General features: G+C 40.5%; 3 protein-coding genes across 11 annotated transcripts in view; 2 read left to right on the forward strand and 1 right to left on the reverse strand.

Moving 5' to 3' along the window:
- LOC110980241 (uncharacterized) overlaps positions 1-25,492 on the forward strand; it is a 46,301-nt gene that overhangs the window by 3,873 nt on the left and 16,936 nt on the right. For 3 of the 7 annotated variants that reach the window (XM_022236736.2, XM_022236738.2, XM_022236737.2), the window contains exons 2-5: positions 3,715-3,993; positions 22,798-22,895; positions 23,619-23,675; positions 24,138-24,167. In XM_022236736.2, coding sequence (XP_022092428.2) covers positions 22,823-22,895; positions 23,619-23,675; positions 24,138-24,167 — 160 coding nt within the window. In that variant the 5' untranslated portion in view covers positions 3,715-3,993; positions 22,798-22,822. Of the gene's footprint in view, positions 1-3,714; positions 3,994-11,262; positions 11,414-20,065; positions 20,182-21,010; positions 21,117-22,797; positions 22,896-23,618; positions 23,676-24,137; positions 24,168-25,492 lie in introns of those variants that run through there. The other 4 variants (XM_087139529.1, XM_022236735.2, XM_022236740.2 and 1 more) reach the window with 3 other exon arrangements.
- On the forward strand, positions 34-1,586 carry LOC110980243 (histone H1-delta-like). The gene has a single exon (XM_022236746.2). The coding sequence runs from the start codon at positions 128-130 to the stop codon at positions 698-700; it is 573 nt and encodes a 190-aa protein (XP_022092438.1). The 5' UTR covers positions 34-127; the 3' UTR covers positions 701-1,586.
- On the reverse strand, positions 1,089-19,027 carry LOC110980240 (uncharacterized). 3 transcript variants are annotated; one of them, XM_022236733.2, is made up of 6 exons: positions 18,793-19,027; positions 8,635-8,745; positions 6,042-6,119; positions 5,346-5,453; positions 4,606-4,730; positions 1,089-3,141 (listed from the first exon to the last, which is right to left on the reverse strand). In XM_022236733.2, the coding sequence occupies exons 2-6, from the start codon at positions 8,704-8,706 to the stop codon at positions 2,514-2,516; spliced, it is 1,011 nt and encodes a 336-aa protein (XP_022092425.2). In that variant the 5' UTR covers positions 8,707-8,745; positions 18,793-19,027; the 3' UTR covers positions 1,089-2,513. The 3 variants fall into 3 exon arrangements, with proteins under 3 accessions (XP_022092425.2, XP_022092424.2, XP_086995656.1); XM_022236732.2 differs by lacking the exon at positions 18,793-19,027 and adding an exon at positions 9,018-9,341; XM_087139530.1 differs by lacking the exon at positions 18,793-19,027 and having other exon boundaries at positions 8,635-8,956.

The raw sequence follows: 25,492 nt of genomic DNA on the forward strand, positions 1-25,492 counted from the left end.
CGTCCGCAATAGGCGTATTTTTAAAGACGCGTCACTAGCGGTCGCAACTCTCGTTAAAACACGGAGCTCCGGTATCGTCAGCTGACTTTCAATTCTGCCCTCTCTTGCCGAAGATCCTTCGATCAAAATGGCCGCTCCAGCAGCTCCCAAGCCGGTGAAGAGTCCTAAGAAGAGTGCCAAGAAAGCTGCCAGTGATCATCCGTCGTACGACGTCATGATCATCCAGGCTGTGAAAGCGCTGAATGAAAAGAAAGGATCTTCTCGGCAAGCCATCGTCAAGCACATCAGAAGCAACCACAACCTACCGGACAAGGCCGACGTCCGCATCAAGCTTGCCCTGAAGAGGATGGAGAAGAAAGGTACCCTCACCCACACCACTGGTAGTGGTGCAGCCGGAAGCTTCCTCGTTGCTGACTCCAAGAAAACTGCCAAAAAGCCCACAAAGCCCAAGCCGAAAAAGGTGAAGAAGCCAGCGGCTGCTAAGAAGTCGGCCAAGTCCAAGACTGCCAAGAAGGCCAAGTCACCAACCAAGACCAAGCCGAAGAAGGAAGCAGCTGCAAAGAAGGCCAAGAAACCTGCTCAGGCGAAAGCCTCCGAGGCTCCCAGTTCCAAGAAGACTGCAGCGCCTGCCAAGGGAAAGAAAGCATCAGTCAAGAAATCGAAGTCGTCCAAAAAGGGGAAGAAGTCCTCCAAGAAATAAACTGGAAACGATTTTAATTGCAGACACTAATGCTCAGTGTAAATAATGATAAAGAGTATTGTCTATCCATTGTGTCATCTATAAATGTACTGTAGTTTGCCGTGTTTTCTACCAAATCAAAAAGCGGGTATTTTTAGCATTTGAAACAACTCGTCGACATAGAATGTCTGCGTTGCACCGCCATGGACTCGGGGCAACTTCGTTCTGATGAACGTTGCACTAATTGGATTGGAGCGTTACGAACTGTAACTTACATCCTGGAACTTTGGCACGGTCGACTTCTCATGTTTAATACGAATTTGGTTGGACAACTCGCCATAGTTGGCGCAAAGATAAGAGAGACAAATCTTTTTACAATAAATTATCTGTATAGTTACACATGTATAGCTCAGCTTTTATGTCTAACTTTATTTTTTCCTCAAATGTATATCGTTATAAAATTGAGTGATACTGAATTTGATGTTTGGCGCAAAAGATATATATTTACCCAGCTTTAATGAGATATATGGGAGAATCGATTGGGTGTTGTAATGGAGTACAATTAGTTAAATCCCATGTACGCTGCACCTGTTGTGCAGTCCTATTGCAGTCACCCCGTACAGACTACCGTTTTTCGTTAACAAACCAACTTTTGAAGAAAAAAAAGGAGAAGAGGGAAGATCTAGCAGTCACACAATTACACATCAAAGTTAAGTATAAATGAACATAACTGTCTCGACGTAATTTTTTAGTGTGGGGGTGGGATTGGAAGAACGTGTATACAAGTGTAAATATACATGTACATGTATACGCTATATTTAGGCACAGGCACCGAAATGTTTTCAGCTTACTGTGTGGAGCCAAGTTCACTGTTTCCAATTAAAATACATGTATATAACAAGGACAATTTCAGGTCCCAAGTCTTTGTTTTTCATTGTTTTCCACTACTATAATATAAAAATATTTACTATAATAAGGTAATTTGTGAAGTCCCAAAGACCTTGTTTTGTGTTATCGTAAAACAGCCATTTATTTCAATAAAAGGCATCAGCTAGTTGGTACTTTGGTTATTAACGAAATTACATGTTCAGCACAAGCCGTAAGTACCCAGAGAAAGTTAATTTTTGAGTATCCGTTTTTTCCATCGTAAACTCTGTGAGGTACCTGCGAAGTGCAATCCTATGTAGTCCTGCTCACAAAATACAATAAAACATGGTTAAAAAATGAATTATTAACATAAATTCATTTAAATATCACTTTTTCGTGTATTAATTTTTAATGCATGTACATGCATTACTTTTTTAATGCATGACGAATATGTAATTCAATTTCGTATTATTAAAACAAGGTGCTCCAAAAGGCTTAAAACGATCATTCAAGATCCATGCGTTTTATCACTAACCAGGTGTCAAGACGATAAAATAGGTCATAAATGCAAACCCGAGTTGGTGAAAATAGCCTACATATGATAAAGGATTGAACACTGTGTTTACGAAAACATTCCTAAATCTATTATCTTACCAGAGTCTCATATATAATCATCCCAGAAGAAACTAATATGTAACGATTTTTATGACCTTTATTGAGGTACCCCTGATGTGGTTTGAAATCCACCAAATTAAAAATAAACTGAAATTAATACAATGTATAAGTTTTCTTTTACTTTTGAAAGTTACCAACCTACAAAACATTTTTGTCGCTGCTAACTTCTTGCCCAAATTACGGGAATAGTGGTGATTACTGATGACACATTTCTAAATTCTGGCTGTGTCGAGTGAAGGCCTGAATTATAATTTATCCTGTAGTCATTCAGTTACGTCAATGAGAATACAGTTTAAGTGGTTCGTAGCAGTGTTTCAAGTTCTTCGAAGGCAGATTTTTCACTTCGTGTTTTACTTGTTAATGGTCCCTCCTCGTCATCTTCACTATAGTCATGGACGTCACGGCCTAACGCCTGATCCGTGTTGTCATGTCCGTCCTCACTAGCCGACAGGAAGGTTTGTAACATCGACTCCAGTTCACGCATTCCATCTTCCTTCAGATCAGTGCCTGTGTCTAAGACTGCCTCTGATATATGCGTAGAAGGAACATTATCCCCTGTGTCTTGAGAATTATCAGGCAGGGGGTTGCTGCCAAGAGGACTTCGGTGTTCCAACTCTGTTAAGAGCATAGACATCTGAGCGTCCAGCTCTTGTTTTTGAGAGGTGTCAACAGCCGTTACATCTGTCTCGAAGACATCGTCAGTCAGGTCTTCTCCCTCTTCCTCTCTTTCCTCCACCCTCTGACACTCTCGAGTTCGCGGTATGTTGGCCTGGACACCGATCTCGGCGTGCGCCGGCTGCTGTGGTTCCAAGTAAAACTTGCTCTGGCCTTGTTCCTGGCTCATTTCATCTGTTGATCTCCTGTTGAACCCGGAAAAGATTCGACCGATGCTTATCTTTGGTCCCGTTGATGATCTTTTCCTTAATTGAAAAGATGAAAATGGACCGTTTTAAATACATGTAAACAGTATTCTGAGAGGAAAAGACGGTTTCGTTCTAATCAGAGTATATTTTGGCTGCGTAGGGAATAACCAATTCGTGCCCTGGCTGGCATGCTTGTGCTATAAAGTTTCACCAGAATACCCACAAAGCTACGGTGTATTGAGGACTGCGTGTTTTTCAGTCCTGACATTAATTCCATAGTTGGCTACCGTTATCTTCATGTCAGTCACCATTGCATGAAGTACTTGGCAACTTGTGCACAAAGTGCACTTGAACACAGATGATACTTTAAGTTAGATTATCTTATCGTCAAACATAATGTAGAATCTGAATCTAGAATTCTAAACTTGTGTCACAAACTGTGCGTCTGAAATATCGAATAGAAAGATAGGTCATCCATTGCAGGAAGTGAGCACCGAAGTTTTTCCCCATGCATTTGTTTCGAGAAATACTACTCGAATAATAAACATTCAGAAACAAACGGAGGGAACATATTCAGGTTTGACTAAGACTTGACGCTTATAGTGTTTTCACGTCTTCATTTTTCTCCAGCCAATATTTTCAACCATATAAAGGATGTAAGCGTACGCTCGATGGTCAGGATACAGAAACAAGCAGCTCATCTCCTGTTCCCTGCTACCGTCCAGGAATGTACAAGTACGTGAGGTTCATTTTTCTTTGGATCATGGATAGCCAGCACTTTGGCAGCAAGCAGGACTGATATTCAGCATCGACACTGAGATGGACCGTAGGACCTTCTGGTGTATCGGCATCATCGCTTTCAAAGAATGCACGACCCCTGAAGATGCCCGTGGCTTTGGAGAATGCTCGGTGAGTGTACCACAATAACCTGGAAATTGCCCTGCAAGGAGAGTATTTGTTCCCTCTGCAATTTTCCTTAAACCCGGTTTCCTTGAATACTAACTGTATTTAGAAATGAACCATTTTCTGAAAATCATTAGTTTTGCCTAAAGCACATTATAACATGTGTACATGCATTAAGTTATTTTATTATCATCAAAACAGGAAATTTTGTTGTTTTACAAAAAACTTTATTCCATTTTTTGTAAACAGACATTTTAAACATTGTAAACATACATATACCAACACAAACGGTTAGAAATACCATACTGTCTGATCTTAATACTGGTGATCTTAAACTACAAAGTGTGGTACACGTGGGTCTCCATGAAAATATATTATTCCTGTTGGAAATAGACCCCTGAACTGATAGCGCCACTCTCTGTTTTCCTATTTACTTTCATATAGTGCTCAGTCGAGTCGTCGCGTATAAGGTCCATAGGCCCCCACTGGCTCCCTGGGAAAGTGCATGTGTAAAAACGTGACGGTATATTGAGCGAAATGCACAATATCACCTTCATCTACACGTAGTAGATTCATTCTCATTGAGATGAGAGGTGTGAGCTCATAATTTCATCTAACCTGTTTGCTTTTGACTCGTTGTCGGTTCTGTGTTCCGGGCTGGAGTGCGACCGAGGCCTCTTGTCCTTCATGGCCTCATATATCGCCCTGATCCATTTGTGTTGATCCTCGGCATTCGATGCAACCTTCAACAATAATTCGACAGCACATTCATGTACACTCTGTATTCATAAAATGTAACATAGAAACACCAGCGGGCGTTTTGCTTTGTACACCTGTAGTTTCACTCACAGGATGTTAAGGATGTGAAATTAGAAGTAAGAATCACTTATTTAAATGGTATCAAAATATTCCTTTTCTCTTTAAAATTAATATCACACGAGGATGCAGACACGATGATGTGCGTCAAGCTGTTGAGGCAAATTAATGATGTCAACATCATGTTTTGAGATTTTATTAAGATTTGTGCAGAATTCTCAAGTATCCTCAGAACATTTTATGGAAAAAGTATTAGTTAGATAAGACCGTGACGGCTAATAAAAATCCAACTTGGGCTTAGTTGGCTACAGTATTTCCGTAGAGAACGCGAAATCTAAAGTTCTTTTTTAATCTGTAAGCGTTCAATATTTCGAGCGTAGTAAGCTGTGCAGGAACACATGGGCCTTGATGCCCATTGAAATGTCCCAAAGACAAAGTTGATTTCCATGTACATGTACACGCGCGAAGGAGAAATTGCCCGTGCCCTTTCGAGAACGAAGGTTTAACCCTGGTTGAGCTCAGAACAGAGAATCGCTTCGTACCAGTATGATGACTTTTTGCTGGGTGACCACCTCGACGCCATGACTTTCATTAGCTGCACGCACGGTTTGCACGCTATTGACAGGAATACAGTCCTGGTACATATCCACCTGCCGAACAACAAAATAACTTACGTCAAAGTTCAACTCCCTTTGAACAAGGAGATTTGTAACGAAGGAACTTTATGCAATATCACACACCATGCCTTTTTGTAAAATCGTGAATCCTTTTTATCCGTAGCAAAAGTGATTTTGCGCTCTGTGATCGGTCAACTCTTTGCAAACTCTTGGAGGCGCACTATTGTGAATCACCCGTATTGTATGAGCGATTATAAGTCGATTCCTCAAAATAAATCGCATATAACGATGAACCCAAACTAAGCTTGCAGATGTTATCGCTACAAACTTTTTTCGGTGTTCGTTTATTCCTGTGCACTCACAGTCAAGAAATTCGGGGTTAATCCCTCCAATATCCGTTCATAAAAGTAGCAATGCAATGTTTGTTTACTGGCAAGTATTTTCTGACTGTAACAAATTTTGAAAAACAACAGTTAAATGCGACCATGTTAACTCGATAAAAAATCGGAGCTTTTAGACTTCGAAGAGAAATGAATGTTTTCTACACATCTGTGTACTTTGCGCAGCATATTTTACACAATTTACAGCATTAAGGAGGTGTTTTAGTCAAAATAAGCTTACATTTTGTTGACAGGCCTCTTTGCTTTGAAAACTTCGTATCTCTCCGTTTTTCAACACATACCATTTCTTTTTCAAGGTCTGGAGGAAATGAAAATCATATTATCAGTTCCACAGCTGCAATGATAGAACATTACACAATCACATTTTACGTCGGATTCAACAGTAAAAATATTCCTATTTTAAACCAAAACTTTTAAACTTTTAAGAAAGAGATTTTAATTAAACCAAATGAAGATGACCAAATTTTTGAAATGCCAAATAAATCATAGATTTCACTTCATTGTATCATATTATGTCAACAATAACAAGCACATACATAACTGCAATACAGGAGGCGTAATCTGTGAATGACATGGAAATCCCCTATATGAAGCTAAAAGAAATTGACGTGAAACCACCTGAAAAAGTCCTTTCACTGACAAACCAACTGACGAAACCACGGCTTTAAAATCATGGCCTACTATAAATTATACATGGTCATAATTTGTTTGGAATTGTGTTTGCTAGAACAGTATTAGGAAATTGGTGTTGGTTATTAAAACTAATAAAAGGAAGAGCTTTTCCATAAATCAACAGTAACGGTAACCTTAGAAGACATACGAGGAGATAACGCGCGCATCCTGGTTTCATATTCGTCATCATGTATTTCTCCTGTGTTAATTCACCGTTTCCATGAACCGCAGCGGTGTGTGTTCATGAAAAGTATATGGGTGTTAACATTTACAACGATGCCACAAACCGTTAAAGGCTTTTGACAAGGATGAAAATTTAAATTAACCGATGCGCTGGGTTGTGCAAAACTGCTCTCTGGCTTATGTGCTTTCATAACAGTGAATCACCCGTAGCCAAGAAAATATAGGCCATCAAAACAAACAAAACCCAGCAGTTTGTTTGTGCATTGACAGATGTACTGTTGAGGTGTTCTGTCCGAGATGACATCATAGTGTCGCTGACGAATATGGAAATCAAACATGCACGAAAACTCAAAAGACAAAAAAATAATCTTTTAAACATTAGTAAAAGAAAAACTTAAATTGAGGTTAACTAAGACAAATATGTCCACTTAAAAGTATTTTTAAATGCATTGCAGAGACCATTTTGAAGTCTAGACTGCAAAAGTTGTGTTGCGACTTCTGGCCCGCTTCGGACTGGAACAGTTACATTTTGCTTTTAATTAATTAAAATCTAGTCCCGATTTTTGATTCAGTTTGGCATGAAAATGAGTTTCTGCCTAACCTCAGTGCGTGGACTGTGGATAGACGTTGGCATTTCTTTCTTTTCACACGACGACAAAAAACCTGCAAGGTTTGAGAAATTTTCTCATGCTTGAGAAATCTTACAAAAGTGCCATCGTGTGAAAGGTCGCCAATGGTTGAGAGTGACAAGCATTCCTGGTGAATCCGTGAGATATTTTGGAGGAGGTCCGGACCTAGCTAGCGGAAGATTTCTCAACTTGAGCAACCCATGAGAAATGGTCGTGTGAAAGGACGCACTGTTTCTTGTACAACGTCCCCTGCGATAACCTACACAGTGCGCATGCATAGCGACCTCCAACCCCACACGGCGAGCGCGCGCCCTTTAACTTCGTTTGAGGTATGTCCAGCGCGCGATCGACGCGTGGCACTACTCGTCGGGGCAATCGGGAATACCTCCCGCCCAGGACTTGCTGCCGCACGTGGCTATTGTGGACCATGCCGTCCATTTTCGCCTTAATCGCGGCGTTTTCCATGGCAGTTATACGGCTGAAAGTCTCGTCATACTCCCGGCCTTTCTTGGAACTTTTCTGCTTCTTGGTACTCCCCGAAACATCGGTTTCAGGAGAACGTTTTTTTCGTCTGCAAGATTGACTCTGCCGATGTAGCGTCAGCCATTTTTCATCGATGGTCTCCAACCTTTCACCTCACATTGCGCTGGTACTAGCGGTATTTGCGCTTAGTAGGATCATGGAGGTAGAATTCGCGTCTCAAGGAATGCTTGCGAAATGTTACACAGTGGGTGCCGTGTGAAAGGACATGATCGCTGTTTGTGAAGTAAACAATCCCCGCTCCGAAATTGTGTCTCAAGCCTTGCGAGATTTTTTGTCGTCGTGTGAAAAGGGCTTGGTGGCATGCCATGGCCAGGCTGGTCTGTACCCGCACACTCACCCTTCCGACTTGACTTGAAAATACAGTTGTATGCCAAAATTCCCTTTCCTTTAAAAATCATTCAGTGTATGTGTTGATTTCAACACCTCATGTCCCCCTTGTACAATCTGTGCACATGCACTCCACAGCTTAGCCAACCCCTCTTCACATTCTTCCACGCTTTGACACGTTTTGGCCCTGGGCCATTCAGGTCATCTGATACGGGCTGTAGACATACTGATAGGGTGCAGAACAGCATGTTGTGCATTTTTATTTCACCCCAGAACAAACACAGTACTCTAGTAAAATGTCATTTTAAATAAGGGTGCATGCATTTAGAAGATGATGAACATGACACAAAAAGGGTGATAATAATTATGCATGCTCTGTGATGATAATAATTATTTCTAGTCCAAGATAGCTACTGGATATGCGACCTCGCATTCTACCGTGGTTCAGCATAGGCCTACCTTTACCATTCCGCTTTTGAAACGCTTTTGGAGATACCCCTCCATTTGTGCTTCATCAATGGTCTCCGTCATGACAACAAGTGACGACAATGATCCCGCAGAGTTGGCTCGCTGAAAAGGAAACAAAGGCAACTTGGAAATACCGCATGATCTCAACTGTCACTTTGAATGTTGCAAGCGTCCTTGTGTCAGTTCCCCTTTCAGCTGCATACGCGTGGACGTCTAGCACTTTGTGATCCTATAGGCAGTAGACTAGACCGCAGAGCTAGGAACACTAGACGTATCTGTACGTAGCGTACTCAGTTACATTTGAAGAAATTACAAAAGACTCGGTTACCAGGAGATCTGTGCGTGTGTGCATTGACACGTACAACAAAATTTACCTGTGGGGCGTTCAAGCCTTTGTGTTACAGCAGTCTGACAACATGGAGGGGGCCCCAGAATATTTTTTTCTGACTTCACGGCCCCTGACAGCCCACGCGTATGACCAGATACCTGAAGTTGCTTCGTTGATATTTAACCCGATCGGGAAGTACTGGACGAAAAATCGGGCCGATTAAAACCCCAGTGTTAATAGATCAATATCGTGTGTTTTGTCCGTATATACATGTACATGTACTTCGACCTTGGTTATGTGCATGTTGGCGGGTCCAAGGTACGATGGTACTTGACGAGTTCTTGCTGTCTGTGAGCGACACGGAAAATTTCCATTCAAACTTCGGAGTCTTTATTGAGATCCGTTTTGCGTTTATATCCAGGTATTAATTTCCTCGTAGAGAATCGCCTTGATTTTGGTTGCTGCCGATAGATAAGATTTGACGTTTTGCATGTTGCAGATAGACGAAAGAGAGAGCTTGCGGTAGCACTAAGATGTAAATAAATATCTTTCTGGAAAATGTATGGTTCTGATAACCAGTGAGTGTGAACTCGACGTTTCCACCATTGTGCTCCGGTCGTCCTCAGGAGTGGAGCGCTACACTCCGTTGTAGCGCTGGTATATAAACCACTGGTTTACATAAACCTTCATGATACACTGATTATGAACCAGTGGGTTTATAAACCCATAGACCCACTGGTTTATATACCAGCAGTACAACGAAGTCCAGCACTCCACTCGTGAGAACAACCAGAGCACGCTGGTCGAAACTTCGAGTTCACACTCAACGGTTCTTATCAGAACCATACCTCTTCCCAAAAGAGATCTTTCCACATGGTGTTACCACAAGCCCTCAATTTTGTCTCTTCGTTTTAAGTCCAGTACGGGCGCAGTAATCAGCAGAATAATTCAACTTGTAGAAGTGGACGCTGGTCGAAGATGTCTTGTTTTAGTAACAACGGCATTTAAAAAAAAAAACAAACAAGTAAAAAAAGAAAAAGAAAAGCAAACAGCACGGCAAACAAACAAAGAATTCTTCGTGCAAAGTACATACATACAGGCTCGGAAGCAAGCAATCAGGGAAGTATTCGAACGAGAAATGTGGAAGTAATTTTAAGAAACATAAAAACAAAATTTTAAGAAACATTAAGGAAGCATAAAAAACTTTATATCCCTCTAAAAATACCTGCGATGTTACACTGTATGAAGACAGTAACAGTACAGGCGATTCACAACAGTGCGCCTCCAAGAATTCGCAACACGTTGGCCAATCACAACGCGCGAAATCTGTCGACCCTTTCCAAACGCGCACTGGGTCGACAGATTTCGCGCAGTGTGATTGGCCAACGCGTTGCAAACTCTTGGAGGCGCACTATAGTGAAACGCCCGTATTGAGCCGCCTCGGTGTCGGTGAGACAACTCAGGGCTGCTACTGTAGAAACCACTGTCATTACGTGAAATTGGATGACATCTGTCAAGATGCCATGCAGGACGCTCTTATCAATTTTTGAAGTTCTGGACGTAAACTGAGATGCCCACTTGCAAATTGTGATCATAAGACTGACGGACATTGGAAGCCCCATATCCGATTGTGGTTCGACTGTATTCATCAATAGATTTTGTGCGTAATTGGTGTCACGTTAGAAGGAACAATGTATACACTGTATTTCTTTCTTCCCCTGGGATACGCTCGAGTAAACTTTTGTGCATTCATTATAATGATATTAAATTGACAAACAGCCCCTATGAGACACCAGCAAAGCAGAGCCGCTCTATATTCACGTACAAGTATTTTCTAATACCGGCTGAAATGAAAACCAGTGCGACCCATTCTTCCAAAAAAAACCATGCAGTAATTCTAGATTGGCTTTAATTTGAAAGGGAGCTTGCTTGACTTTGATAAAATGATTGCATTTGATAAGGCAATGGAAATAATCAGGATAAAATTACCAACGGTGGGGGGGACAGAGGCAAGAAAGTTCATTTTAATATAAATCCCTTGTATGCGACGGGAATCCAAACGATTGTGGTGGGACTTGTCCAGTGTTGGGATAGTGATGGGACCTCAAAATATGGAAGAGGGAATTCGACTGCCCCTTTGCCCAAACACTCCCTTCCCACAGATGGAGGATAGGTCTTGCCGAGGCGAATGTGGCCTCGTAATCCAACAAATCAGAGCGCAGCGCTGTTGTTCTGTCTCGTCTGGAATCGTTAGACTTGCCAAACGATAGAGGACGCTCTCAACTTAGTATGTTGAGTAGAGCGCCAGCTTGGCATCCAAAACGACAAACGCACGGGATCGTCTGTCGCTGTTCAGCATGCAGCATTCAGCTCCTCACTCGTTTCAGGCGTTAGGATTGAACCCCAGCGCGCTTCCAAGGTGCAGTCTATCTCCTTCTGTAGGTAAGTCAGACGAACTGAATAAAAGCGTAGTTTTTGCACAGAGTTACTCTTAAAATGTGAAAGAGTGAAAAACCATATGAAGAGCTATAAGGGACGACTCCTTCTTGAGTGGTCTCCCACTCTTTTTGGAGTGAAATTATGTACATGTATATTTGTTATGTTTCATTGGGCCAGGAGTGCAAACCACTTTAAAAGAGTAAAATAAACACCACTCTTTTCAAATAGCTATAAGGGACAACTCGAAATGTAACGAATGGTATTTTTCACTCTTGAATTAAAAGAGGCGGGCAGTAATGATTTGTGTTGAAGTTTTAGGCTTAAGAAAAACGTTTTGAAGTAATTGCTACTTATTTTATCACGAAAAATGTAATAACAGATGATTTTAATATTTTGCTCTTTTACTTACTTATTTGAAAAAGTTTTTTGAAGTACGAAGCATTTTGGAAATTACAATTACGCAAGGGTCCTTGTTTATATCATCTAATATGATGGAAACCCGATAAAGGTTTATGTACTCTTTTAGAATGTCAACCCGACTGAAAGACTAAAACGAAGATTTTAGTGAAATGGTCAAATTCATCTAGTAACAAGTGAAAAAACTCCTAAGATTCATTTCATACCCATGAACATTACGACAATGTATCATTGATGCGCATGTGGAGACAATTCTTGTTGCTGTGAATACTAATGATCTACATGATGGAGGCGTAAACAAAAATTTTCACCGTGAATGTTGTAGTGCCTAGACACCCAGCTGTATTGGATTCCTGATCTTTAACCTGTGTCTCATTTCAAACCTTACTGTAATTGAACAACGGGTAACAACCGTTTTATAAGGACACCCCGTCGTCGGGACAAATTTAAAAATAGCACGCTTTGAAGTCTTGCTGCGCAATTCGATCGTTCATTGTCATGTATCAATGCCCCACCTCGTATGCCTTGAAAGGCAGACGAGACTTGTGACATTTCAGGAACATTTTAGACCTTTGGATTGCTCGGGAGGCATTTCAATTGAATTTGCCTTGGCCTTTGGATTTGAGGACACGCACACAACTTGTATATATATTGTGCATTACCAAATTAGAATGAAGTGATATCCTGCCAAGAAAGGCTAATGCACCAATATTTGAATAAAAGGGCGTCTAAAGAGAATACCCTTACTCTAGTAGACGATTTGTTAATTTTCTTTTTAATAAACCAATCTAATAAGCCGTTGTAATTATAAAACATAATTATGATGAGTTGAGAAATTCCTATTCTGAAAATTCTGTGTGTAATATAGTTCATTGGGATTATGCAAATGTGTCTTTTTTTTAATTGTATAATAATACAGCTCCTCTCTCATACTTGAATATTTTGTTTGTTTTGAGCAGAAGAATTTTAAATTCTTTTTCAAGGGGGAACAGGTTTACAGAAGACTGCTTTTTCGTTTTTCCCCTTTCTTACTGTACTCGATTAAAGTTTACAAAATAACAAAACATGATATTGAATAAAATAAAATTGCCTTCTAGGCAGTCGACAGAAGCCGAAGCGCTTGAAGTTGAATGTGACGCTACAACGATTAGACAGTACTTGAGACCCGACATGTTTTTTCCTTTATTTATTTTATCAATGCACATGTTCATAGTCTCTGTGTAAATCGATCTGTGCGTATAATTTACGTGATAATGTTATGTCGCGAAGACTTCGCAAAGACTTTCAAGGATGACCTTTGTTTTATTGTCGGGTCCCGCCATTCTGCAAAGTACCTTTAATTACCGTGAGAAATTGAGATTAGAATTTGAATGGTTGATGGATTGTTGCATTGTGGTCCATGCGAAGGTTACTGCTGTTCCAAGGGCATACGGATGTTCTTCAGTCGCCGGCTTATACCCGTTTTGGAATCCATTTTCTCTTGCATGTAATTTACAATTACGGTTCGGCCGTTTCCCCGTTAGACTGTATTTTTCTTAATTCCAATGATTTTTTGTTTTGTGTGTTCGACAGTGGTGGAAATCTGTGCTGGCGAGTTGGGGGAGGGTGGGGAATGACCATTGAGGGTGGGAGGGGCCTTGAAACCATGTAATACTGGTCATTGGTGTCCCTCAGCCAACCCTCACCACAAAAAATGGGCTTCCTAAGATCCAAGCATTTTTGTCGATGCTATGAAATTCCCAGGTTTATAGTCATGTATCAAATTCAACGAAAATATATGCCTTTGTTTCAAGTTTTCCCATTTTAAATGGAACGCATAATGTGACCCTATTAGAGGACATGACGGCACTGGTGGCTCCTAAAATCTATACCCTATATGGCCGAAGGTTATTTGGATTGTTGAGAAGTCATCCAAATTATAGAAAGCATCTTGATATTAGTACGATGATCTTATCCAGTAATCCGTCGATCTATGAAACATAGTAAATTTTATGCCGATGTATCATTGAGTTACCTTTCTGCTATTTTCGTCTCTTAGGTGTTTGCATGCAGTGGGATGATAATGAGCCTTCTGTCACTTTTTCTTTGGCGCAGAAACGTTAGGGGAAAGTTCCCATGGCCCATCCATTTTTTGTCCCAAAATAGGGGGATAACCCCCCCCCCATATACGCCCACCGTATTGCTTTTAGCGTCCCCACACTCACTTCTTTTTTGAATGCTTTTTTTGCCATAGGAACAATCAGGTGACAAAAACAAAACTGTTAACCACCCCACCGGAAAGTGTTTCCGGTTTCTAGAAGTCAGAACTTCAAACTTCATGCCGTGTTAATTAGTTTCCACTCTGTGAAGTCGACCAGGCAAACACAAAGCATGCATTGGTGTATACATGTACATGATTTGGGGGGCACGAGGGATTTTTCTTTAAACAAAGGTCCAATTTTTTATCTATAAAAGAATCTTAACTCCAGATAGTAGTACTGTTTCGAAACTGCTAGCGCTTACAGTTTTTAATTGGAAAAATAAAAAAAAAATAATAACATGGCCATTGGGAGGGGGAGACCGCTGGATATGCCTTTGCAAGCAGATCTGGTTATGGCCGCATCTACGTACGGCTCGCAAATTGCGTTGACGCCTATAACGAAGCGATTGTGTTTGATCTCTTGTCGAACCGTGTTACCAACTTACTAAACAAATAATCTAAACTGCTGTAAATATATGTTAAGTTCTCTTGACCTCCTCACATATTACGATGTTGTGTCTTTTAGAAACACCACTTATTTGGGGAATTTTACAAAGGAATGGCGGCCATCTTTAAACTAAAAAACAAAAACACACTCGATCGGACATTAAATTACACGTAATAATGCGAAGCTGCTATAGTTGTTCACAAATGACCGTTTTCAGCTTTGTTTCGGTTCCAAATTGGATCCTCGGTGTTTGACTACATTCACTCACACCTAACGGCGCACTTAATTAAATTCCACGCAGTTGTTTGTATAAGTGCGTACGTGACACTGAACACAAATTGCTTCTTTAAATAGAAAACGCATGTTGTCATTGTGTATGATGTGGGCTTGTGGCCTAATTCCATCACAGTCTGCATTAGTTTATTGAAATCAATGCCGAAGATCAACAGCTTTCACATTCCCTCATTGTTTCACGAAGATACAAAATTGGCCTAAACTCAACACTTTGTCAAACTTTTTACAGTTTTTGTGGGCAAATCAACTACGCTGATAGCGCTAACGTGGTGAAATCATTTGGCCAAATCTGGCGTCAAATGACGTCACGCTTTGTTTACAGTTTACTATGGCAGTGAGATGGAACGGACCCATAGGAAAGTGCGCATTTAAACAAAGCGTGACGTCATTTGCCTTAGGGCTATTGAAATTAGCCGAGCTACAGTTATCTTACATGAAAGGAATGTGTGCATTGCATCAAGATTCTGTTAAAGAGTGAAAGGTAAATCTTAACCCACTTGATTTTTTTGTCGTCCTCACGGTCCGAAGAGACAGTCAATGGCAACAGCACTTAAGTGCAGACAAGGTTTAGAAGACAGTGTCCACCAGAACATTAGGGGGCCTATGCCTATTTCACTAGTACTTCCAACAAGAAAACCTTACGAGTTACCATTCGGTTTTTTAGCCTTCCCACTGTCTCATAAACACAGTTATTAATACTTTCATTGTGGAGTAGTTTGTATTGATGGTGTAACCTTAAAGTGCAATTAGAAAATTGTACAGTCTGTTCTTAATTTATTACCATAATGAAAATGTTTAAACCCAGGCGGTAGGTCGCACTGTAATCGTAAAGCTGGCCCAGTAGAGCCCCATTTTTTTCTTCTGCAGTATCCGCCGTTACCTACAAAAACACGTACGTAATGGTTCGTTATGAATAATATATATTTCGTTTGAGAGTAAAGGAGCTTCTGCCGGCACGTTAGATTGAATAATTGAGAGATTAACGACAGAGCGAAAAGCTGTGTTGATCACAAATATTGCCATGGTAACACCAGAACAACGTCAAACCGGAGAAATTATGAAGAGTAGTTTTCGCTATTTTATGCAAGCGCTCAGCCCATGCATGTTTTGTTTGAATTATAATTGCTTCATATCGAGGGAACTGATGCATAATTATTGTGGACTTCATGCATCATCCAGAGTGTGTGGGCACATCCATCTTTCCACCAGTGCGGGTTGACAGACTAGCAGCACGGGAAACCATCGTATATGTTAATGCGTGTGGGCCGTGAAAGAGCAACATGAAAGCATATTCCCTTGTTTATTATTTCAATGTTAACTTTCAAGCTTTTTATTATCTGTATCCATTACCGTCGCTCTGACGTATACGATTATTATTCTTTTCCACCGTGCGAAGGCGGGGTGTCTGGGTATCATTTATTTATCGACCATTTCAAACGGCAGAAAGACCGCCAACAGCTAGGGAACCAAAAGAATACAATACAGGAATTTCTGTAGTTTAAAAAATAGATGAAAAGGCCAAAATCAATTAGTGTCAAAAAATACAAAGGTTTATGAAATGAATAGACATATAAATTGGCGAAGAAAATGTAATTCTTATTGAAACTGATTAAAATCAGCTGAAAATAAGGACACTATTTACTGAAGGGATGTGGAAGGAGAGGGATAAAAATACGTTTAAACAAAAAATGCGCAAAACACCTTCAACACCTAAAATAAACCAACTCATCCAAGTAAATGCCGAGATTATATGTTTGTGTAACTTGGATTTGGTTGGATACATTGGATTAGAGTTTTTATCACGTATCTTGCATCGAATTGGCCAAATAACTAAACAGACTACTCGTATGATAAATTATTCTCATAAAATTTCTCGCAGAGTTGTGTTTGTGGGAAACACATCCAAAACAATTGGAACAACCTACATTAAGGAACTGGATAAGACATCTATTAAACCAACTGTGTTAGATAAAAAGTTAGACAGGTAAAGAGAGGAAGTGAAATAGAAAGTAAAAGGATTTAAACAAAAAGGGAAAAGTTGAATATCTTATAAGATTACCAATAAAAGGGACATCCAGATAAACAGGAAATTTTGTTGGTATTTTTTTAGTACATACATGTACATGTATCATGGCTTTTAATCCGAGTAAACTAAACTATGGGGTGTACGAGGGACCCGTTTATAGGGAAATGTGCTTGGGAGCAAGCTCTGTACCATAAAGCTGCCTTTTTTTCCAGGCATGACCTTTGTGCGTTATGACCCTGCTTGGTTCACATTATCAATGCTGCTGTCAGGAAAAGTCTCACCTGTCACGTTCATGCCACAGCTGAATTCTCTGTAGTCGCGTGCGTGACGATTCGATGTAAATTTCTGGATACTTTTGCAGGTACCCGAGTTTTATCGTCTATAGCGGAGGCAGCGTGTTTAGCGAAATTTCCTACATCTAATTATAAAAATGACCGTCCCTGACAGCTTGTTAAAGGAATTTTACCTGGTTATTTTTGTTCCCTCGCGATAAAACTAACTCATGACTGCGTATGTAGTTGTTGCTAGCAGTACATGTAATCAGAAACAGTCGAGGTCAGAGATCCTGCTGAGAAATGTGACTTTGGTAGGACGGGAATTCCCCTAAATGTGTCCCGCCAAGGGCTGTGGCTTTCACATTCCTCACCTACAGGTCCTAAAGAGGTATGTTTTACGGGATCACACATCTTCTGACATCTACCCCGTGACAGCTATGTAGCCTGATTGATTGCAGTCCGGTTCCTCAAAGCTGTCACGCCGCAACCCTCAGGGAAAACCCGAATATCCACTGGCACTAGTTTTAGCCAAAATTGGTCGTGGACATTCTTCAGAGTATGGGTTTAAACGTGGTTTGAAAAAGCACCTGAATAATTCCTACAGTGGACTTGACATTATATAATTGCCTTCACTTTGTTGGTAATGGAGACAAGTGAAACTGGTGAGGAAGATCTGGAATCAAACTGTACACAGGAGGAATCTAGTTTATGGCCCTCTTTTCCTTTCAGCTCTATTGTCTGTGCTTCGTTCCCCACCATACATTGTTACACCGCTAGATTAGGGCTTACCATGCAGATTTGATCTTCTTCCCAAGTCTGTTTTTTTAATTGTCTTGTATCCACCAATTCTTTGAAAGCCCTTGGACAGTTTAACCCCCAAAAAGGAAATATATTAAAGAACAGTGGTTCGAACCTCGCTGTAGCAGTCAGACCCTCGCGTTGTTCGCCGAGAGGGCTTGTTTCTCCCCACGCTTGTCATCATGGGAATGCTTCATCGTGTTATTCACGCTAGAGTGCTAAAATTGTGCCTTGTCAGTATCTCTGTCTTGCGCTTCCAAAACAAGTTAATTGATAGGTGAGTGACATAATTGAAGTGTTTTTTATCAAAATAGCAAATCAGCACAGTGGTCGGTTATTAACGAAAATATAAACAAAAATGTAATTTCCGTAGATGTCATTTACCACGAAATAAGATATTTACACCTTGCCCTCTCCATGAATCTTCCGAGGTCTTGTTTAGAAATAAGATTTTCCAATTCACAAGCCAGTGCTTGCAAAGTGTTGAGCACGACCACTTGTGCATTCGTAGTAAAATACATACAGTTAATTTTGGTCTATCGTGCCTGTGGATCGTGAGAAATTTATTAGTCGTTTTCCAGGCTGTAATCTCCTTTATGATAAGGCAAATCCATAGCAATGGCTATACTAGCAGAACTTTCCATCTGAGCGGGTGCTCGCACAATGGCGTTTTTTTCGGTGACAGCATTTTGTTTTCCTAAAGTTGCTAGGAGACAGAACAAAACAAATGATACGGTCCCGTGAATTCAGCCACTTTATCAACCACTGGCCAGATAATTCCCCCAACACACTAGTTCTTTTATCATCGTAAATACAATAGCCGGATCCTCTAAGAGCCCGTTCACTCGACCTGATACAAAATATCCTTTCCTTGACTGCACTTACCGGTTGATGCTGAATCTAAACAAGGGAGGCTCACAAGCTTTCCTCTGTTCTCTGCTGACTTTCTCAAGTACCCAAGACATCCGTTCATAGCACTTTCAACTCTTGTAGACTTTACGAGGAAGTTTGTTCAGTTTGCATCTTGTCGCCCGTGTCCGGGAATAAGAGATATCCGCTTGGAAGAAGCCGCGCTTGGAGTAGCGTATATGTTTCAAGGGGATTCTACAGTGCTGTGTCTTTGTCCGGTGATACATGACATCTGCGAATTCTTGACCATGTGTATTGTTTGCAATTGTTTGTTATTGTTTGCTATTGTTTGCAATTGTTTGGTTGTGCTGTTGTGGCAACCGTTGTTGTGATTCATGCGTCACAATATTTTGCGACCAACTTCTGAAAGAAGTGTTTATTCATTGTTTTGTGTTCGGTGTCTAGTCAGGAAAAACAAGGAGAACAAGCGAATGGTTCATGGGTTTTCAAGTTTGCAATTTTGAGTTCAAGAATATGTTGTTCATCCATGCAATGCTTGAGCGTCTTTTATGAGCTAACCGCACAACACTGGTATAAGAATAAACTTCCACATTCTAAACACATAAACATTTGGATACACCAAGGAAACATGGCCGAACGGCTTTAAACTTGTAGGAACCAGCTTCACGGAACTTTTGTTCAGTGTAGCCATTCAAAGTATGAATTTCAACTTTTCCACCGTGGCTTGAAGTTCATTGCTGATAGAAATGTATGTCAAGGTTTCCTTACAACCAGATTGTCACGTGTATGGCACGTGATACAGCGGTATGTCTCATACCGCTGTATCACGTGCCATACATGTAAATTAATGCTAAGAGAAGTATGTATACATTATTTTTACTACCAAGATATCTAAGACAGACTTGTTCTTGGGCAAACGACAATTGTGGTATTAGGGGCCTGAAGTTGAACCGACAGAATGTTGTTGGAGTTTGAGACGCCCTGTCACAAAAGTTTGCGTAGCCGTCAACGTAAAATGTGCATGCATTTGTGTATTCCATGGCACATTCTATGACTTTTAATGTGTTTTTCTTACGAACTATTATATGAAGCACAGATCGGGTTCACCCGATAACTAATGAGGTGTATACGGTACTAGGAAAACAGAAGTGTGAGTCAATGCACATGGAAGAAAACATTCAAAGCTCACTGAGAATACCCGTATTGTTTGGGAAAGGTGTACCCCTGTACCACTATGGTTATTCCAGAAGGAAAAACAGGCTACGTGTAGGTTTCGAATGGTTAGGAAATATGAGGGTTGCACCCAGACGTGTGTTTGATGGTTTGTGTGTTGAAGTGCGTACATCCTATAGCGTGGTGCCTTAAATTTCAAGGGATACAGTCACCCTTCCTGACCACTTTTCGGTATGTGAACATGTACTCTCTCGGTTTGTATTGAAGATTTTATTTATTTTCAGTATATTTCTTCACTTTGTATATATTCAAGTTATGCGAGCCAGTGCATACGTTCTCAGGGTGTGGTTTGCGCGTGGGCTCACGTAATGTTCATGGCGTTCATTACCAAAGTGTGCGTGCGCAGGATTTGCACTTAAAGGTAGTGGACACATTGGTAAAATCCCGAAAATCGGACTACCGTATAATCCTGAAATATCTTACTTAAAAGAAAGTGCATAAGAGTCTCAATCAGTGTGTGAAATATTTCCACCCAAAATGCTCTATTTTCGAGAAAACAAACATTATGTTCTTTTTTTTTACGATGGTCGGCCAACCATTGTAAAAGAGTAAATTTCACTTCACAAATCACATCCTTTAACGGGCGCCAATTTTCTTATGTGTAGTGTTTGCAGACGTTGTGGGCATCTCCATTAATGAACGGATAAACCTAAAAACAGCTAAAAATATACCGACATAAATTCACCAAAAGCACTGCGAACTGAACGTATAGAAACCTGATGAGCGGTAAGCGTAAAGTAGAAAATAAATTGGGTCAGTGTGAAGTTAAATTTTATTTAAGGAAAGGTTTTCTAACGGGAAACTTTGCGAATTAAAAATCACCCATAGAGCATATATGGTCCAATATGGCGGCTGTTTCCAAGCATGATGATTTCCGTCAGCAAGAAGTATGATTTCCACACGTTAAGCCTCCCGTTGGAAGACTTTCATCGACGTGAGGACTAACACGAAAGTGCGGCCATAAGCTTGATCGCGCGCCCACATGCATCATCATAATATGCTTACTCGTTTCAGTGTCACGGACACGAGTCGACTGCTGCGTTCCTGGATGAAGTTTTTCCTTGAATCCGCAATTCTACATTGTCGGGGCGGCGCATTACTCCAAGGTAAATTCACTGATTACTCCGAGCTGTTGAAAACTGCTCATTTTAAGGGAACGAGAACCTGTCATGCCTGTTTCCCATCCTGACCCTGCGGACGTTGTTCGCTTGTCTACGAACGCCCTATATTCCATAGATTTTACGCAAGATAAACTACAAGACCTTCGGTTTAAGCGGTTGAAAATGCCGCGCTGTTTTTCTCGACTGTTCACAAAGCAGTTGACTCAAACATGAAACAAGTGAGTGGATTGTAAATTTCAGTGAATAGTATACACCGTAATCAGCCAATCTTGTTAAATTATGACAAAAATCCAATAGTGTCCACTACCTTTAGCAGAATAGCAACAGGCTATGTCTGATTGCGCGCGCTGCGCTCTGATTGCAACATGAGGCGTCGTCTTTGTTAATGGATTTCCTGGAAACCGAGTATAAATAATAACATTTTTCATGACAAATCCAAATTACATTAGTTGTTTTATTTTTTCAGAGGCATTGATTTTGTGCCTTGCCTCCAAAAAGGTAATGAAAAATGTGGGTTTAAATAACCCCCAAATTATTTCATTTTTCACCTGAAAAAATTGTGTGGCCAAAGTTGATCAGTATCTACAGAGCCTTAAAGTAAAATCCGTCGTATCACGTTCGATATTTTTTGGAAGAGTGACTCCCAACTGAAACCATCCCATGACACTCGTGTTGGAATTTACCTTTGTTTTCCTCAAGTAATATTTGCATTAGGAAAGGTCATCTGGAGATGGGTAAAAACAAATTTCATTGACGACCTTTCACTTCCGCCTGTATCGTACCTAGGCCACTGTTCACGCACGTTTGTTTTCACTCTCCATACGAATGTGAAAACGAGATTGTACAACGTTGCAAAGACGTACCTCCCTGCTGTCGATGGGTTCCAGATTCTGTTGAGTTGACATGACGCAGCTCTTGTCAGCAAAGTTTACATAAAATTTTAGAACCTTTCGTATAAGTATATTACTACTTTAAGGTTATAATCTTATAAATTAAAAACAGCTGTGAAATATTTTGATCCAAAAGAGGATACACTTGCACCATACTCTTGTAAGGTAAGACTTTTGAAGCGACGAGTCACGGGTCGAGTACAGTCGTGTATCCGTGTTTACATGTGTATGTGTATATGTTCATGCACATGTACTGAGGTGGACGTCACGACTTTGATGTCGGGGCACCACACTGGTCAGTGTCCGTAGCAGCGGAAGCGATGAACACGAAATGTCTCTATTTTAACGATTCTACCTTATGAAATGGTAGCAGTACTGACGAAATTGGTACAATCTAACAGAAAATCACCATCCTAGTGTTGGATATACCACTTTGGTAATAAAATAGATATGAAATGGCTTTGAATTTCGTGCACCGTTGGATTCCATACGATTTGGGGTGAACCAAAATGACCTGATTTTTAAAAGTTTTTCAAAATAAATGTATGAAATCAATGCATCAATGCAAGGGTGAATATTTAATATGGTGCTAGATTTTTGCCTCAGAAAATTCATTTTCTATTAAAAATTAATTTAAGAAACTAGTGTCCATCTTTGTTGATAATTGCCTGCCAGTACATGCGCTTACGATTTTAATTCATTTTTATGATGACGCGAACTTTTCACAAACTGCGAACGTGACATCATTAATTTCGATTTTGCTTTCTCCTCGGCAGAGCGTGCACGGTGTAAGGAAGCAAGATGACACGCAAAAACGTTTGCGCGACTGTCTGTCTCAGTGTTGCCATTCCAATTGTGGTCTTGATCTTGACAGGTAAGTTGACTTGACTAGGATGTTACTCCTTAAATGCAAAAGAGTGAGAGGATGCATTCTCAGAAAGTGCATCCTCTAAAAAAACTGCCCTAACGAGTTAACACCACACTAAAAGCATTGAAAAACACTCTTAACCAAAAGAGTGAAATTTCCACTGTGCGAAGGAGCCGTGCAAAGGACAACTCGTAAAAGAGTTGTCCAATGGCTCCCCTTTCTGAGTGAGTGATGCACTTTACATTAAATTAACCCCAAAACGATTTCAAATAGTCTGCATACATTGAAGAAGAGTTTAATAAGCACAAAAAGGTGATTCTAAGGAAAATTCATGTCACAGATCCTAAGGTCCCTTCCATAATAGCAATGGGTATAGTCTGATCGGGTGTATTGATTGTTTTAGACAACTTCTTGTGCTGTCTAGGCCTGGAGATGCAAAATACGTATAGAGAATGGAATGTGTACAAACGTTTGTGGCATTACTGCGCTGCTGTTAGATTTTTAGAGCTGGGGAAGGAGGTATGCATTACACATGTAGTTACAGAGGATTGTATACCTTACAAATTGCATTGGATTTCCATGGGGGGTGCTGCACTCTCAAGCTTCACTGTACATTGTATGATGCAACGTCCTATTCCTTTTTGATCCCTCTGTTATTGCTGCCGTGTCCCCTGATCTGGTTCCTAATTAAAGTTTTAACAGATGTGTTTGTTTTCAATATTGTTGCAGCTGTGCTGAGTACCACGGCTCAATCTTCAAGTTCACCTGGAACTGGTGCCACTGAAGGTTAGCGCACTTTGAGTATTGGCCTTTGGGGATTAAAGTGTCCTAAGTATTGCACTTTTTCCTGTGGCTTTTGAGATCATTTCCATTTTGGTATTTTCATCCTGAAATATAGTGAATCATTTAGAAAATCAAAGTGTCGAAACAATTGCGACTTACTTTGCAATAATGAGGGCGGTGTCAGTTTTAAAAGAATGTGTTCTAGGCTCTGCAATTGTTGGTTTTGTCCGTGATTTCTTACTTTTTATTGTTATTGCGAAATATTGCCAGCGACCTTTCATACGAAATAAAAATCCCGACTGTGGTATCCCTTCATCGGGCTACAAAAAGCTTAGCCTCTGCCACAAAACGTTTGAAACCATAGGCCTATGTGAGTAAAAAAGCAAGATACGTCAACTTCTGATTGATGATGTCTACACGATTTTTAAGCAAGACTGCGTTCTTTCCAATTTTATCACGTTTTAGTCCCAGACGTCACAACTGCAGATGATTTAGGTAAATCCGGCATGTTAAATGTTTCCTCGTTCCAACCGATTTGTTGTTTTACTTCCCACATAATATTCCTAATCCCACTAGATTCGACTCTCAACTACTGTTAATAAACGAGGCGTTTATAGCATGGAGCTATTATACATAAATATTCAAGATGCCTGTATTCTTGAGGCGAAAGTAATATAATACAAGGCTATGTTGTGAGCCCGCTGAAAGTGAGGCTTAAGTTTATAGATCAGTTGAAAGAGGTTTTTCCTCGAATAGAGCAAGTCTTGGCTGCAAACTTTGGGCTGGAATTTGAAATATCCTGTCAGAATTAACCTTTTCCAACAGGAAACAAAATGGAAAGGTGGGGGGGGAGAGAAATAAGAGAAAAGATATCTCAAGGATTCGAGCCACTGACTTCCTCAATATTCATCCTTTCCCATGCCCACTGCACTATATCCAGAAAGAAATGAGATCGAGGGGGTACCCCCAAATTTTGCAATCACTATACACACCAGTGAAACAATGACCAACGCAAGGGGAGGGGTTCTCTCCGTCCCATATCTTGCTTCTCACGCGCAACACTTTTCATGCAAGCCAGCTGGACCAAACTCCCTTCTTTCCTTTCTTTGTGCCCGCAATTGAACATGTTGATGCTCCAGCTGTAACATAATTCCGTTGCCTCAAATAATTACCGGCACGCCACCTACGGTGGCATTCTCCACCTGAAGTTGAAAGTCTCATTTATTGACACCGGTGGGTTGTCGGATCGGACAATATGTCTAATAATTCAAATAAATACTACAAAAACTTCACAGTTTCTTCCTTTACTACCCGGATGCATGTCAGTGGCTAAGAGTGCATTTTCATAAATTTTAGGCTTTTGAAATAATATCTTATCCAGGATTATGGTTGAAAATGGGCTAATCAAACAGTAGGGATTATACATGTGTATGTTCAGTCAGATCTTTCCCGAACGTTTCCAAGACCCATTCGTAACATTGGTTCCAGCAATCCAGCGATCTCTCCGAGATGCTATGAGATGCCACAAAGGGGACCCCGTTTTATAGGCATTTAACCCCTGGAAGTGGTCAAATAGTGGTCATTGAAGATAGGGGACTAGGTGTACGTGCCAGCGACTTATTATTATGCTTGGAGCGTGTTTTAATAACCGTTATGCTACTGTGTAATGCTATTTGAGACCCAGCGATTTTTCTGTGCATGGGACAACCCTTGTGATTCCACTTGCATCTCCAATCTTTGATCCTACCCGTTTTCTACTTGCTGAGGAATTTTTACAGTTGCAACTTACCATGGCTTTGTTGGCACTGAACATTTGCGTT

Source organism: Acanthaster planci, linkage group LG07, assembly GCF_054643075.1.
Source record: "Acanthaster planci isolate LZ-2023a linkage group LG07, COTS_SCS, whole genome shotgun sequence".
NCBI classification, from domain to species: domain Eukaryota; kingdom Metazoa; phylum Echinodermata; class Asteroidea; order Valvatida; family Acanthasteridae; genus Acanthaster; species Acanthaster planci.